Source organism: Scleropages formosus, chromosome 7, assembly GCF_900964775.1.
Source record: "Scleropages formosus chromosome 7, fSclFor1.1, whole genome shotgun sequence".
NCBI classification, from domain to species: Eukaryota; Metazoa; Chordata; class Actinopteri; order Osteoglossiformes; family Osteoglossidae; genus Scleropages; species Scleropages formosus.
In genome coordinates, this window is record NC_041812.1 from 6,915,416 (window position 1) to 6,930,434 (window position 15,019).

The 15,019-nt window shown below is 44.0% G+C and overlaps 1 protein-coding gene across 1 annotated transcript in view; it reads right to left on the minus strand.

Moving 5' to 3' along the window:
• The window catches only part of myo10 (myosin X), a 113,776-nt gene that overhangs the window by 66,247 nt on the left and 32,510 nt on the right, over positions 1 to 15,019 (minus strand). Inside the window, exon 3 of the mRNA XM_029253576.1 lies at positions 9,066 to 9,224. Within this exon, the coding sequence (XP_029109409.1) occupies positions 9,066 to 9,224 (159 nt within the window). The remainder of the gene's footprint in view (positions 1 to 9,065; positions 9,225 to 15,019) is intronic.

Here is a 15,019-nt window from a genome sequence, read left to right on the forward strand (position 1 = left end):
TCAGGGTAAGTACCTCACTTGTGGGTACTGTAGAAATAGCAGGGGTTTCATCCCAGGTCCTTTGATTGCAAGATGATGGGTCTAAACACTCTGCCACATGCTGTCATGTTGATTTCGCAGTTAACAAATTTCACGTCGTCTTAATACCAAAAAAAGACAAACCAGTTGTAAAACTGGAAGGTTATTACTTTGTACACATTCAGGGATTTGTGCTGCTTAGCAATAGAAAAGAGTTATGAATATGAACTGGATTCGAAACAGAAAAAAGGACGAGACTATAATGCTAAGTTGGACAAAATCACTGTCGTTCCTACCTTCTCTCTTTTGGAACACCTGCTCTTGGCACAAAGATCACTTTGATCAAGGCCTGCCCAACCCACATGCTCAGCAAGTGGCCTTGCCTTTGTTTCCTCAAAGATCAGTGGAACATAAGCCTGGAATAAAGTAAATATTATGGTGCGGCCATGATGCAGTTGTTTGGGATTGATGGGCCACCAGAAAGCTGGCAGGTCTAAACCCAGGAGGTCAACTGCTGCTCCATCAAGCGGAAGAACTTAATTGGAGAGAAGATCAAACAAATCGCGGAAAGTGAGAGAACGTCAAAAGCCAAAGAATGCCAATGGCACCCTAATCGTAGACCCCAATGTTATGCTATGTTTGGATGAGATCATGGAAAGGTAACTTGTCTAATTCATTTGCCATGGGTTATTGTTTTTACATTCTTTCCCTGTGCCATCCTAAAAGTTCATGCAAAATTGTTTGTCACATTGCTTATACAGTTGACAAAGTCATGTTTGCATAAAATCAGGTAAATAGAAAGCAAGGTCAGCCTCACACATTTACCTGATGCTTTTCTCCAAAGCCACTTACAACTATTTACCCATTTGCAGAACTTCAAGATTTTTGTGGGATAATTAAGGAGAAGTGTATTACAGTCGGAAAGAAGATTTGAACCTTTAACTTTTAAGCTCGAAGGCAGCATCACTAACCAGTTTGCTACAAGGTTTTTCGCATCACACCTCCAACATGACAAGCCCTGAGCTGAGGCCTTGTTGCCTTAGCCACCCCAGTGATGAGGCTGTGATTCTGGATTCCCACGGTGGGATGGACTTGAAGTATCATAAATCACCCACTGGTCTGGCAACAGTCGCAGCCTCCAGGTTCTAGTGTAGCCAGGGGGAAGTAGGGTATTTCCATGTCATGATAACCATCTGGAGAAGACTGGCTGCCTTTCTGGACTAGACACACAGAACCAAAAAGACAGATGTTTCCATGCTGTTATGTGCAAGCTAACAGGACACCTGGTGACAGCGTGACAGCGAAGCAAAGCTCAACGGCGGAAAGCAGCAGCCGAAAACGCGCATGATCTGTTAGCCGTTCTGCACAGCACTTCTCTCCTGCTCATCCTGCCATCTGACTGGCCCCTGGGATCTCTACACAGATTGCTTGGATGTAACACTTTTGTTGTGGTTGCCGTTTTCACTGCATTGTGCTTCCCCTACAAAAGCGCTCTCCCCCTCACACACACACACGCACACACACACGCACACACACACGCACACACACACGCACACTGTTGCGGGGAGGGCCCTTTCCACATGGAGCGCGTTTCGAGCTTTTGTTCGACGGTGAACAGATGTGAGCCATTATCTGCACATGGGGCCCAATTAGTGCTGTTGGAAGAGGCAAAGTCCAAGCCAGTGATTGATCTGGACAGGCCATTGAGACAGAACCGAGGCTCTCGGCACAGCACCTGCGTGGAGCATCGCAGACAGAGGGGTCTGGAGTTTTCCATCACCCTTAAACAAAACGAGACAAAACAAAACTAAAAATGCCGACAGAAACACTAGAAGAAGACAACTGTTGCTTTCGGCAGATGATGACTGGTTTTCTCATAATCTGTGTGAAGGGCTGTGTTGAAATAAGACCCTTTATAATGTTGGAGAGGACTCGGGTCATTTCACGCATTCTTCTATATCATCACCTTACGGTCCTGATCAGTTGAATGGAGGTCTGGGGGGTCAGACTGTCTCCAGATATGTGCTCTGCTCATGATTTACATGTGCCGCCCTAAATGAATAGGTATTTGAATGTCAGTTGGAAAGACATTTACATGTCAAATCTCACCATGGGTTGGCTCCAGTGTGCCAGATACTGCTAGAGCATGGTGGCGACAACAAAACAAAAGCAAGGTACGTGAGTGAGAAAAACACCACGACATTTTATACATGTTAGTAAAGGTATGCTGTCCAAAGCTGGATGCCATGTCCGGTAGTTGGACTTGGGAGTTCCATGTTTCCTCATCCTGTTTACAGGATCCCTCCTGCACCACTTAACTCATAATTATTGTTGTTATAAAATTAATCCCAAACCATTCGCTTATTGGACAATTTGCCACATCAATGGGAATAAGGTTAGTTTAGGATTTGTAAACATATCCCTGCTTTTTGACAGCCGGAAAACAAAATAAACAAACCATTAGGGTATCTCTAGAATTTGCCTACCCCAGATCTCATATCTGTGAAAAAAGTACTTGCCCAGCTTCTTCTCGCTGCCATTTGCTAGTATCCGAATCCTCCGCTCCTGACGAAAGGCTATTCACTGTGTTGAAAAACCTGTCGCAGATGAGTGCAGATACCTTTTCGACGCATTATGAAGATGTGTTACAGCTCAGATTATTACAGAAGGGCAATAGAACATCCAGTGATGACGTTCTAGCCAGGGAAATTGTAGAAACTGGTTCTCTGATACAGAAAGTATGTAACACGCTTGTCCGTTCTTCCTCATGCGCATTGAACCCAAGTCACACGCTCTGCAAAGACACAAAACACCCCTTCAGAGGCTTTCCATCTCTCCTAGGCTGTTCACAGCCTTTTATGCTGTTTCTTGCTGTGAGACAACTAAGTGTACAGAACCGTACGCTTATGAAATTAGCTTACCCTTGCATTCCCATGTGGCACTAACAGAAGAAAACTGGGGTGACACTTCTGAAAATTCCCCCTTGTGTATTTATCTAGTCTTGATCAGACCTAAAATACTAGTTCAAGTCAAACTCAAAGTGACAGGTTTCATTGATTCATTTTGGACCCCTACCACTTACTGTCAAAGACGAAGGGAGACACGGAAAATATGCATCAGGAACTCCCATCCTGCAGCAACATTTTGGATGGGCTTCTGATGGATGGCTGATGGACACTTGAAACCTTGAAAAGTCACCCTCTGACCAAGGGGGCTTTGGCGAATTGCTTCCTTCTTTTATCCGCGAAGTGATGCACTCCATCTGGTTCCAGTCAAGCATCTGGATGGCGTCCATCCTCAGAGCTCCTTATCCAAATATAGGTCATGGATGCTGTTTGCCAGTTGTGATTCAGCACATGATGAGAAGACATGGGGCCGTCTATATTTTCCCAAGGACTGGACCAAGATGGGGTTGGGATCCCAGCCATTTCACCAGAGGGATAAGCACTTCTGAATCCCACTTCTGACACTGGTAGCACCGGTAGTCACTCACACCCTTTCTGTAATGCTCATACGCCCATGTCTAAAAAACAAACGAGCACCAAGTGCTTCTTTTTCGGGTGGGCTTTTATGGCCTCAGCATGCAGCAAAGGAAAAACCATATGTCTCTTGTAAAATATACAAAAGTCGCTACTTGAAAACTGTTGCATGAAAGTGAGACCAAATACATGATCCCGAGCTTGACTCAACATTTCAGCACTGTTAAATGTTTCCTCAACACATAACTGTCCTTCCCCTGAAGATTTAGGAGAGTAACAATGCAGGACGCAGGAGGCTGAACATTCCCCCTTAATTCCAGCTCTGTTACATTCATTTCCATGTTAATATTCATAATCCCGAACATCTGGCTTGGACCAGATGACACAAAGGCCCTTTCTCTGGCTCTCACTCGTGCAGGTATTTACTGAAGCACCAGAAGGTTTAAACATTACCGCAGCAACTCCAACTTGTCAGATGTCGGGCTGGCTGAGAAATTACACCAGAGACTTAACGTTTCGTGGTTCCGCACAGCTCCCGGCACTGGGGCCCCAATTGCTTGAAACGAATGTGGTAGAGAAGGGGTGTAATCTGAGAAAAAAAACACAAATGCACTATTGCGGTACCACCAGAAGGGAAAAGAAAGGACAACATTGCAGTACCGCAGTGCAAAGGATCATGGGATATAGACATGGATCTCTGGCAGCTGTGATGTCCAGCTGTTGCAGGCTGTTCTCTACAAGCTTAGAGGCCAGTTTTGGAACCTTATTGTGCTATGGCAATGGTTGGCTCCTGATGAAGAAACCACAGTCAACTCTCATCCAGAGAGATGAACGAGGTTGGTGGGAACAGTCCAGTGGGAAAGAAAAAAAATTTCACTTTGGAAAATGTGGGAAGCGAAGCAAATTGGAACAGTAGAAAAGGGTTGGGGCTGCAGTTACTCTCAGATTCGGGTCGTAGACGCCCACGCCATGACACCGCTGGACACCGAATCCAGGACATGGTTGACATTCCAAGCCTTCATGTGAGCAGGAATGTGCAATCCAACACTGCCCAGCAACTCTATTTCCGGTCTTTGCCGAGCACAAAACGAAGTACGGACTATGACCAAGCAGCCAAAGACAAAAAATGCAAGATACAAAGGCCCTAGCTTCCCCCAAATTGCCCCTACCGGCCTCTGATGTGTGGCAAGCAGCCGGAGAACGTGACCGCACGACTCAATGAGAAGTGGCTCATTCTGAAGCAAAAGGACCCAGTAGCCCAGATGGTTCCAATCAAGGCAGGGCTGAACCAGCGAGCAAACGAGCGGACGGCTACATTCTTAATTTAACTCCAGGAAGGAAAAAAATGGGAGAAGAGGGGGAAAAAACACACAGAGGATAATTTCCTTGGGCCTGCACACAAGTTCTGCGGTTCGTTGTGGGCCACAGCTTGTTGGAATGGAGAGGTTAGAGCAAATATCAAGGCAAGGAGTCCCAGACTGAACTGGTCTGACATCACACATTCTTTACTGCACGGTGAAGGAAATGTAGAACTCTCACTTGAAAAGGAAAGAAAAACACAGGAACTGCATTGTTCGCACTTACTTTGCAGTGAATGTGAATTTGTCAGTGTAGCACTGTAACTGGAGGTAATCTTCTGCACATGATGCCACTCAACAGATGTGATAAGCCACAGGCAAAACCTTAAAATAGGAGTTTGTGCCAAATAAAAAATATGCATAAATAAAACTGAACAACTGTAAGAAAACATCTACAAGGAGCTGTGCTGAGGTGAAAGCACTAGCATTTCTTTCCATAATGAAGAGCTCCCCAGTTACTGTCTACAAATGAGCAGGATCAAGCTACATGGATATCTGACTCCCGATATAATTGTAATCAACAACCTGTAAACAAAGAGGCCGTTATGTCCAGGGTTGTGAGGGTACTGCCTTCCATGACATTTGACAAATTTCACCTTGTTATTGCAATCATTTTTCCTGGCCTCCATATGGCAGTAATTATCCAAACAATTTTTCATGATCCCTACCAACGCCACTAACAGAAAGCAAGGCAAATATTGGCAGAATGACAAATAAAATATAATTAAAAACAATTATGCCCGTTTAGCTTTTTCTTGAGTAGTAAAAGTAAACTCTCTTAGAACTGAGGTTTGCATCATCAGAAGTGTGTAATCCACCAAAAAGTCTCAACTGAGTTTGCAGTGGAAGGATTAAGGTCGGTGAGAGCAATATGATTGTAACATCTCAGTCTTTCATGCTTTTAGGAGAAAGACATAAAAATATAGGCAATAACTGAATTTAAGGGTCTTGAAATATTGAGTCATTTGAGACGAGCCATTAAGACGAACGTTTCACGAGAGGGCTTTCATTTGAAAAATGTCTTAACTGTAGAGTGCAAAATGACAACCTACAAAGGCAGACTGCTTTTATATTTTGAAAAAAGCCATCCGAGCAAAAAAGGATCAAGTGGAACGAGTCAAATCCCTGAGGAAATGTCAACTGTTTTCTCAGTTGCTCAACGGTGGTGCAAGTGTGAGCGCATTTTAATTAGCGCTCCATTTCAGAGCATCCAGATGAGAACAGTTACAGCCTGACTGGACTGTTTCAGATCGAAAGAACCTGCTCTTTCATTTTGCGGTGGCTGCTGTCTCTGAATTTCAGGAATAATCAGGGTCTCCAAACACCACATCACAGGGTTCTTACTGCTCCTCCCAACTCAGGTGACTTCTGCTCTTCCAATCAGGCCTTCTAGCCTTATAATAAAACCAAAGGCAGACAAATCAACAAGCTGTGTTGATCTTTGCTGTAAGAAAAAGCTTCTACCTGCTTGGTGACATCCTCTACTCAACCTCCCTGTGTCCTTCAACTGCCCACCACATCAGAAAATCCCTTCTGCTAAGGAGGTGTTCTGAAACTAAGAGAGGCGATATGGAGATGGAGCTCTTTGTCCCCAACCCTGGAGGAACTATTTCCTTTGGCATCTGAACAGTAGGCCCATTGAAAGGAGGCGCACATCAACTGGTCGGATTAATACAGGAATTTGTGTAAAAATAAGAAAGGCTAAATTTGAGCTTCCGTGTCTGCTGCTCCGGTGGGAGTTCGGTGTTGGTGGAGTGCTTGTTTCATCATCCAGCCAACTCCACAGTTGTGGAAACATCACTGCCCCTCCCTCAACCTGCCTGCTGTTTATCCATCTCAGAATTGCCTGGGAGGTGAGGGCAAACAGGGAGAAATGGTGAGAAGGTTGCTCCCGTTCATGCTTTAAGCCGAAAAGCCACCTTTGGGAGCGGGTACAGGTCTGGGCCGCGGCACAGATTCCAGACGGGCCCACCGATGCACAATCCTGCGTCAGAAACTCATCGTGAACTCAGTTCAGGGAAAACATGTTGAAGTCTAGGCTGGCTGTCAATTCTATCCAAAGAGCAATACTTTGAAAATACAAATAATAGCAATAGTGTGGCTTGCTTATGGGACATCTAATCCTTTTGTGGCATGAAGACTGAATATTGAAAGATTGAGGATTTTGCAGATACTTAGGGAAACTGAGCGACGCCTAAACCGAAGATCTCTTAATTATAGAAAAGCCTGAGCAACTGGCTTGGAAAATAAACAAATAAATAACAGCGCTAATACTTGGTAAGAGCTGGAACTACAGTTCTATGAACAGTCATAAGACAAAGCTGGTTTTCATTCCATAACCACTTACCGAACTACACTTGGGCTACAGTCTTATTAACCAGACATGTTGGTAAAGTGACTGAAGTCCCTTTCTCATAAGCACCCAAAATACAACTTTAATTTAATAATAAAGATGGTATTAGAGACTGATCTTTGAGTGGTCTGACTGATCTTTTATCTTAAGCTCTCCAGAATTATGTGGGAAATACAACCTTCTACTGCTGTGCCCTTGTTACCCCCCACCAAAAGCGTATCAGGGATTCTCTTACTTTCGGCAACTTTAAATACAGGCTTAAGACCTACGTGTTCAGAAAAGTACATGAGACATGTGCTCTGTATTATTTAGTTGCTGTTCTTTTAATTGTTGGTTTTTTCTTAATATCTTCCATAGAGAAGCTTCTTTTAAAGGTATTAGACAAAATAAAGCTGATGATGATGCTGATTATTATTTATTTATTTATTTATTAATTAATTAATTCATTTATTTATTTTTATATTGGATTATCCCGCTGAGGGGCGTGGTGGCGCAGTGGGTTGGACCAGGTCCTGCTCTCCGGTGGGTATGGGGTTCGAGTCCCACTTCGGGTGCCTTGCGATGGACTGGCGTCCCGTCCTGGGTGTGTCCCCTCCCCCTCCGGCCTTACGCCCTGTGTTGCCGGGTAGGCTCCGGTTCCCTGCGACCCCGTGTGGGACAAGCGGTTCAGAAAATGTGTGTGTGTGTATGTATCCCGCTGACCATGTGAAGCTTGTAGGGCTGAAATTGCATAATAGGTCTAAGTCAAGTTAAATTGAAAGGAGGCAGAAAAACTACACATTAGTCAGCTGACTAGGCATGTCCAGCAGCTCAGATAAAACAATTAGATACAAAGCCTGATAGTTTCTCTAGTCGTTTCTGAAAGAATAAACAACCAAGTTCACATGACACGTCATATGACCTTGTTTTCAAAGTCAGTAAGATAATTCGTTGGAGGTTTATCCAGTATAAAACTAAAGACACATGTCTGATAACATTAATTTCTTTTTTTAATGTGTAGTTATAACAATTTTCAAACACTTTGTCATTGACTAGAGTACATAGCGCTACCTCACAAGAAGTGCTTCGCAAACTATTTAGAAAAAAGTTCATGGTGTATTGGCAAAAAATCTGTGCTGCCAAAGAGTCGAGGAAAAAACATTTCGCATTATAGCTGGATACCACATGGTCAGTGTAATAACCCGTGAGTAATAGATTAACTTCATAAATGCAGTAAAAAAACACTTACACTTATATAAAAAATCTATAAAACTACCGGTGCTTAGTATGTTATCCCACCACCTTGTTCCACATCAAAGAAAACTAATTCATGCCTGCAAACACAATTAGCTGAAAAATCAATCATTACTTCATGGATCCTTCTCCACGTGTAGGATAAAAGGTTATTACAGGCTGTGCTTTGTCTCCGTACTTGAGAATCCCTTGATGAAAAAGGATTCCCTGCATGTTTAGAATGTATTTTCTGATTCTAACCTCCACAGAACCTTAACAAGATTCATAAAATAGAAACCTTCATTTATCCACGGTCAGTAATTCTGAAGCAATTAAGAGCTTGTTTTGGGAAGGTTGAGGGGGGTTGCCATATTCGACAAGAGACGTGTGGAGGATAGAAGGAAGGCATGAGGACTCAAGGCAAGCATACACACTGCATGGAAGGTTCTCTCTGTTTTCTCTCTTTGACAGCCTTGACTCAATGCAACACTTGCTTGGCTTGTTTGGGTCTCGTTCTTATCTCCTTCAAGTGGAATCATTTGTGTCTCCAAGATGTCGTGGATCCTCAGAAGAGCTCAAGGCCTGTGAAAGTACTTTTGGCAACTTTGCGGGATGAAGAGGGTGATGCTGTCATAAAACACTTACATAGATTTTCTTCTGCCGGTAGCGGAGGTACAGGTTGTGCATGATGGCGCCATCGTGAAGGTCCCCCAGTGATGCCATGTCCTCGACGCCTGAGATGCTGCTGGGGTGCATGGCATGGACCTTCTGCCTGGTCAGGGTGTTCTGCTTGTAGGTATACACCTGATGGGAAGAAGCACAGCAGTACCTCCCATCAGGTCACCAAGTCCAGTACCTCCTATCAGACCATGTCCCCACACAAGCAAAACTATTTACGTGTACATTTTGCTACAAATAAATAACAGACCTACACACACCTTCTGTAAATGCAAGATTCACCATCAGTTATATAGACTCAGAAATGTGTAAACAGCAATTCACCAAAAACCCAGTTGTTAATTTAGCACACACGTTTCTGCAAAGCAACTTACTGCTTTTCTGCCATTTATACAGCTGGGCAAATTTTACTGAAGCAGTTCAGGGTAAGTACCTTGGTGAAAGGTACGATAACAGGATGTGAGATTTGCACACAGATCTTTTGCATGAAGGGCAGGAGCTCTAACTACTGGGATACCTGCGTACAAGTATGGGTCTCTGTTTGCCTGGTTATGGAAAGTAATGAATTTCTGTAAAAATCGTGAATATTTGACTTCTGGTATTTATAATGACTAAACTGTATCCCTGTCTTATAAAAACATGAGCACCATAACTTACCCCAGGGGAAAACTTAAGTAGAACTCAATGTGAAGACTGGAGGAAGGTTTACATGGTGGTCTCGTTTTGTTGCTGCGATTTCCTTCACAACTGGTCGTTTTTTTTTGTTTCCACATGATTCATCTCTCCCAGCTAATCGGTTTACTACTGACTGGAGTTTCAGCAGAAATGAGATGATCCTGTGATTCAAACTGCTTACCCCTGAAGGGCACTCAGTAGAAAAAAATAGCTAATTTGCATTTCTCTGAAAAGAAGGTAGCCTCTCAGTTGTAATGTTGCAAATTAAAATGTTCATTTTTCCAGATTGCCCTTTTTTTGGTAAATTAAAAAAGTTACACAACATGTGCAGCAACTGTTTGTTCGGCTATAAATGGATTTTAGGTTTTGTATGAAAGAAAAAAGAAACATTGAATAAATAAATTTGTTGTGTAAATACCACAGCTGTTTTTGGTTATTCTTTTTGGCCCTTTTTTCAGATTCCTGACATTTACAGTTGTGTGTGATTTCAGGACATCAACAAGAGGGCAGTCATCATCTTCCAAGCCGAATGACTATGTTTGAAGATGGGCGGCAGAAACAAGACGAAGTAGGACATGCGGCAGATCCGTGAGCGACAGGATGGCCCGATGAGGGATCCGCCACTCTCCGGCAAGCACAGACAAACCAGCAATTGCGGTCGCGCCTCCGACTCGCCATGGAAAGTTACAGAGTCTCAGCAGCAAGCAGATCGGGTGACGGAGCGCATAAATCTTAAGTGTTCCCATGAAAAACACACCAGTCTGGAGGAAGAAAGTAAAACTGTGGTGTGTACGTACGTGTGTGTGTGTGTGTGTGTGTGTGTGTGTGTGTGTGTGTGTGTGTGTGTGTGGGGTGGAGTTGGTTGGACTGAAACAGCACGATGAGGTCCAAAGTACAAATCAAAGCAGCCATATCAGCATCCTGTCCAGATATGAAAAGCTGAATGGGGCAGAAGATTAAAGCCGCAGGTCCGAATGTGTCCATTTTTCAAGAAGTCCACCTATTGTACTATTGAGCATGTCTAAATGGATGAAACTGTAATCTGGTGTTGTTAAAAACCTCACCTAGGCAGCAATATAATCATACCATATAAATAAATACATAAAAGCTGTTCAGAATCAGATTGTTTTGGTTCACTTCTACATGACCGGAGACTAACTGGTACTTGTCCCAGTCCGCTACCTTTCCGCCTTTAGTCCAGATAAGTACATTCTTGGAGGGATTGCTTGCTTTTGCAGTCTCTTCTCGTAGTATAGCGGGCTTTTTCTGAGCGGCTTTACTTCTGATCACATTTTCACCCACCGGAACCCCTACAACATGGAGGGGGTAAGGATTTGAAGTCACATATCTGAAGACAAACCATCCCATAAGCAATGCTCTGTCCTGGCACACTGAGCTGCTACACACCTGGGGTGCTCATGAGGAAGGCAAAGGAAGAACAAAACAGGTCCTGCTGCCTGCCTGTCTGTCAATTCCTATTCACTGTAGTGAAAACTCATATAAAGGGGACCAGCCTGTGCCAACATTTATTTGTAATGGTTCTCCATTTCCTGCTATTAAATAAATTCATAATGATTTTGTTCCTTCTTGCCACAGGTAGACCTCCGCTTTGCGAACCCCTGGGCACTTTTGTTCAGCGGCAAAGCGCGAGGCTGATAGAAAGCGCGTTTTGGCAACTTTTTTCCCCAACCTGACCATTACGGCCGTTCTCTTCCTCCACACCAGAAGAAATTTGTAATCTAAGAACAGACATGCTGCCATTTTGCAAGAACCGCAAATTCGCTATTTGTGTCAGCCAAAGAGACATCGAGAGTGAAAGCAAGAGAAAGAATTACAGCTCAACAGGAACAGGGCAGAGCAAAAAAGCTGGTGCTCTGCAACAACACATAGTGATGAATAATATTCCAGAGGCCCGAGACTGTAATTCTGTAGCCTTTAAACATCCGGGGAGGAAGTCCTTTGTTGAAAAAGACCCTACGTGAACTCAAAGCTGGAGTACGTTTCGTGCACTTGATGGGCAAAAGGAATGCCAATGCCCCACACCGCCCCCCTATCCAGTGACCCTGCCGCGTGGGGGGCTTGCAGTGACATTTCCAGGCCGGGTCTAGTAGAAAGCCCACCACTGTTTGGGGGAGTCAATTGCCTGAGTCCTCCTCACAGTTCCCTTCTTTCTCATGAGGGGCACATTCCCAGCATTCCAGAGCAGGCAAATGAGACCAGGGTGAGCCTTCAGGGGACCAAGAGGTGGCCCTGAGCTGCAGCCCTGCTGCTGCTCAGTGTCCTTGGAAGGGGGAGTTGGGTTTGTTTGGTTGATTTCGCTCTATTCACGAACAACAAACCCGCAATGCAAGGAGAGCAGTCCGGCTGGAAGTCCTGCAAGTCAGTTAGCAAGAAGGGCCCTCCCTTTCAGAACCTCTCCAGTCCTTCTTCTACTCCTGCTGTAGTACCCCTGATCTGTGAACTTACCCTGAATTGATACGGTAAAAATTGCCCAGCCAAATAAATGGGAAATCACAGTAAATGGATTAGTACACAAACTCAACACCGGAAGTCAAGTTGGACAAAAGCATCAGCTAAATGAGGGTTAACTAATTATAACACTAACACACACACACACACACACACACACACACACACACTGAAACTGCTTGTCCCGAGAGAGGTCGCAGCGAGCCGGAGCCTAACCCAGCAACACAGGGCAGACAGCTGGAGGGGGGAGGGGACACACCCAGGACGAGATGCCGGTCCATCGCAAGGTACCCCAAGCAGGACTCAAACCCCAGACCCACTAGAGAGCAGGACCTGGCCAAACCCGCTGCACCACCGCACCCCTCATTAATTATGACATCAGCCATAATAACTCATTCTTTCCTTAACACTTTCAAACCAACTTAAAGGAGAGGTAAAATGACCACAGACAGAGAAAGCTGGCTCTTCCCAGGGTTTACTGCGGTCTCCCTAATTCAGAGTGTGCAAAGCTTTTTTTTTTCTTGCATTACCCATTTCCCTTTCCTATGGCCAAAATAATAACTATGCTGGCTGCAGAGGACACAATTGAATCAACAACTGATAAAGCAGAACTGAGTTTCCTGGCACATGAATGTACCCCACTTTGCATCAACAATCAACACTGATTTAAAAATACTGGCCTGCGCTGTTTTCTTTCCATACGAAAAGGAACAGCTGATAGCATAGTGGTTGGAGCTGTTTCCTTTGGACCCAAAGGGGCACAGGTTTGAAACCTTGCTGTAGTACCCTTGAGCACGGTAGTTATCTTAAATAGCTGCTTAGAAAAATGCTTAACTGCATAAATGGGTAAGCAATTCTAAGTCACTTTGGAGAAAAGCATCACCTGAATGAATAACACAATCACTCTCTGCAACTGGCACGATGGCACAGAGTAGTGCTGTTGTCTTACAGCACTTGGGTGGTGCAAGAGGGCATGAGTTTGACCCCTGCTCAGTCTCTGTGGAGTCTGCATGGGTTTTCTCTAGGTGCTCCAGTTTCCTTCCAAAGACATGCTGTTCAGGTTCACCCATAGTGTGTGAGTGACAGAGAGAGTGTGTTCCACTGATGTATGGATGAGTTACCCGGAGTGAGTAGTGTATCTAGCAGTGTAAATCACTGCAGTGAATAAGGTGTGTTTGCTGATAACACTACATAGAGTTAATTGGAAGTCGCTTTAGGGAAAAGCGTCTGCTAAATAAACAAATGTCAATGTAAAGTGCTTGTCGCTGCGAGCCAGAGCCTACCCGGAAATAGAGCGTGCAAGGCTGAAGGGGGAAGGGACACACCCGGAACAGGATGCCAACCTGCTGCAAGGTACCCCAAGCAGGGCTCGAACCCCAACCTGCTACCCAGTGCGCACTGCTCAAACCCACTGCACCCCCTAGAATCAATAAATGTAAGAAAATCAATTAATACTGGGTGTCCAGGGTTATAGTATTGGTCTTCTGTCCCCCAAATTCTTTCACAGTCCTCTGGCTCTGGCTTTATCATTTACACATGAGGGGTCTCCTTGTTTCAAGACACTCGGACAGAAGTTTTAAAGATGTGGTGTTCGCATTCCTCCACAAGTTTTAGCTCTGGCAAAACTATTCCCATTAAACAAAGAGTGTTAACTTCTGATGTATACTCAGTGTTTGTCTATACTGAGAAATACACAAAGCATTGAGACTAAGTCAGTGATAAAAGGTATCATAAAAGTAATAGAGTAAGATTCCAGTCTTCACCCTTTTGGTACATTTTCCATACATCAGAAGATACCTGAGTTCATCATATATTGCTGTTTATACTGTGATGCTAAACAAATAATAGCTCATACTATAAACTGTTTAAAACGTTTTTCAGGGAGCTGTTAGCTTAATTAGAAAAAAAGAAAAATATGTTTGGGTCAAATGCAAAAACTTGCGAATTTGCTGTTATTATGAAGTAGCTTTCATTTTCATTATTATTACAGCTCTCTGTTGTAATAAATTTCTGTTAAGAAAGGACATCAGCATTTGACAAAAACAACAGGCTTTGCTTTCATTTAAAACAATCTAGAGAAGACAAACATAAGAGGGATAGAAGGTTGGTGCCATAAAAGGTCTGAATGACATAGTTGTCATCTATGCTACCCGAAAGCAGTTTCAGCAAGACAGAGGTCTGTTTATGGGGGTATTATCACTTCTGAGTGCTCAAGGAGACCTGCATCTGGAGGCCAGCATGGACTCGACGCACAACAGACTTTGTCACAGGGGGGCTGACTTAATCCTTGAGCTCCTCAAAGCCTGATAGATATCAACCTGCCATGGCCAGCAATTGCTCCATAAAAACCATGAACTTGCAACACGTGTGGCCAAGCTTGGTCCTGAAGGAGTGCAGTTCATGGTGGATGTAGCTTTAGCTCAGCTATTGTTCAGTTAACACCATTCTCCAGAGAGACTTACAATGTTAGCTGTGGTATGCTAAGCTATTTACAATGATTTACCCATTTACATCCATTCATACATTTTCAATGACCACTTGTCCTAAGCAGGGTCATGGTGGTCTGCAGCCTATCCCAGAATCACGAGGCGCAAGGCTGAGGGGTACACCCTGGATGGAATGATCAAGGACACTACAGCAAGAGTTTGGATTTACATTCAAGTCTTTTCATCATGGTTTAAACAACACCATCTGCCTCACATTGACAAGTACTGTGTTCACTATACATGAGGAGGACCATGCATGTTTTAATTCAAAATTTCTTCTCGTGAACTTCC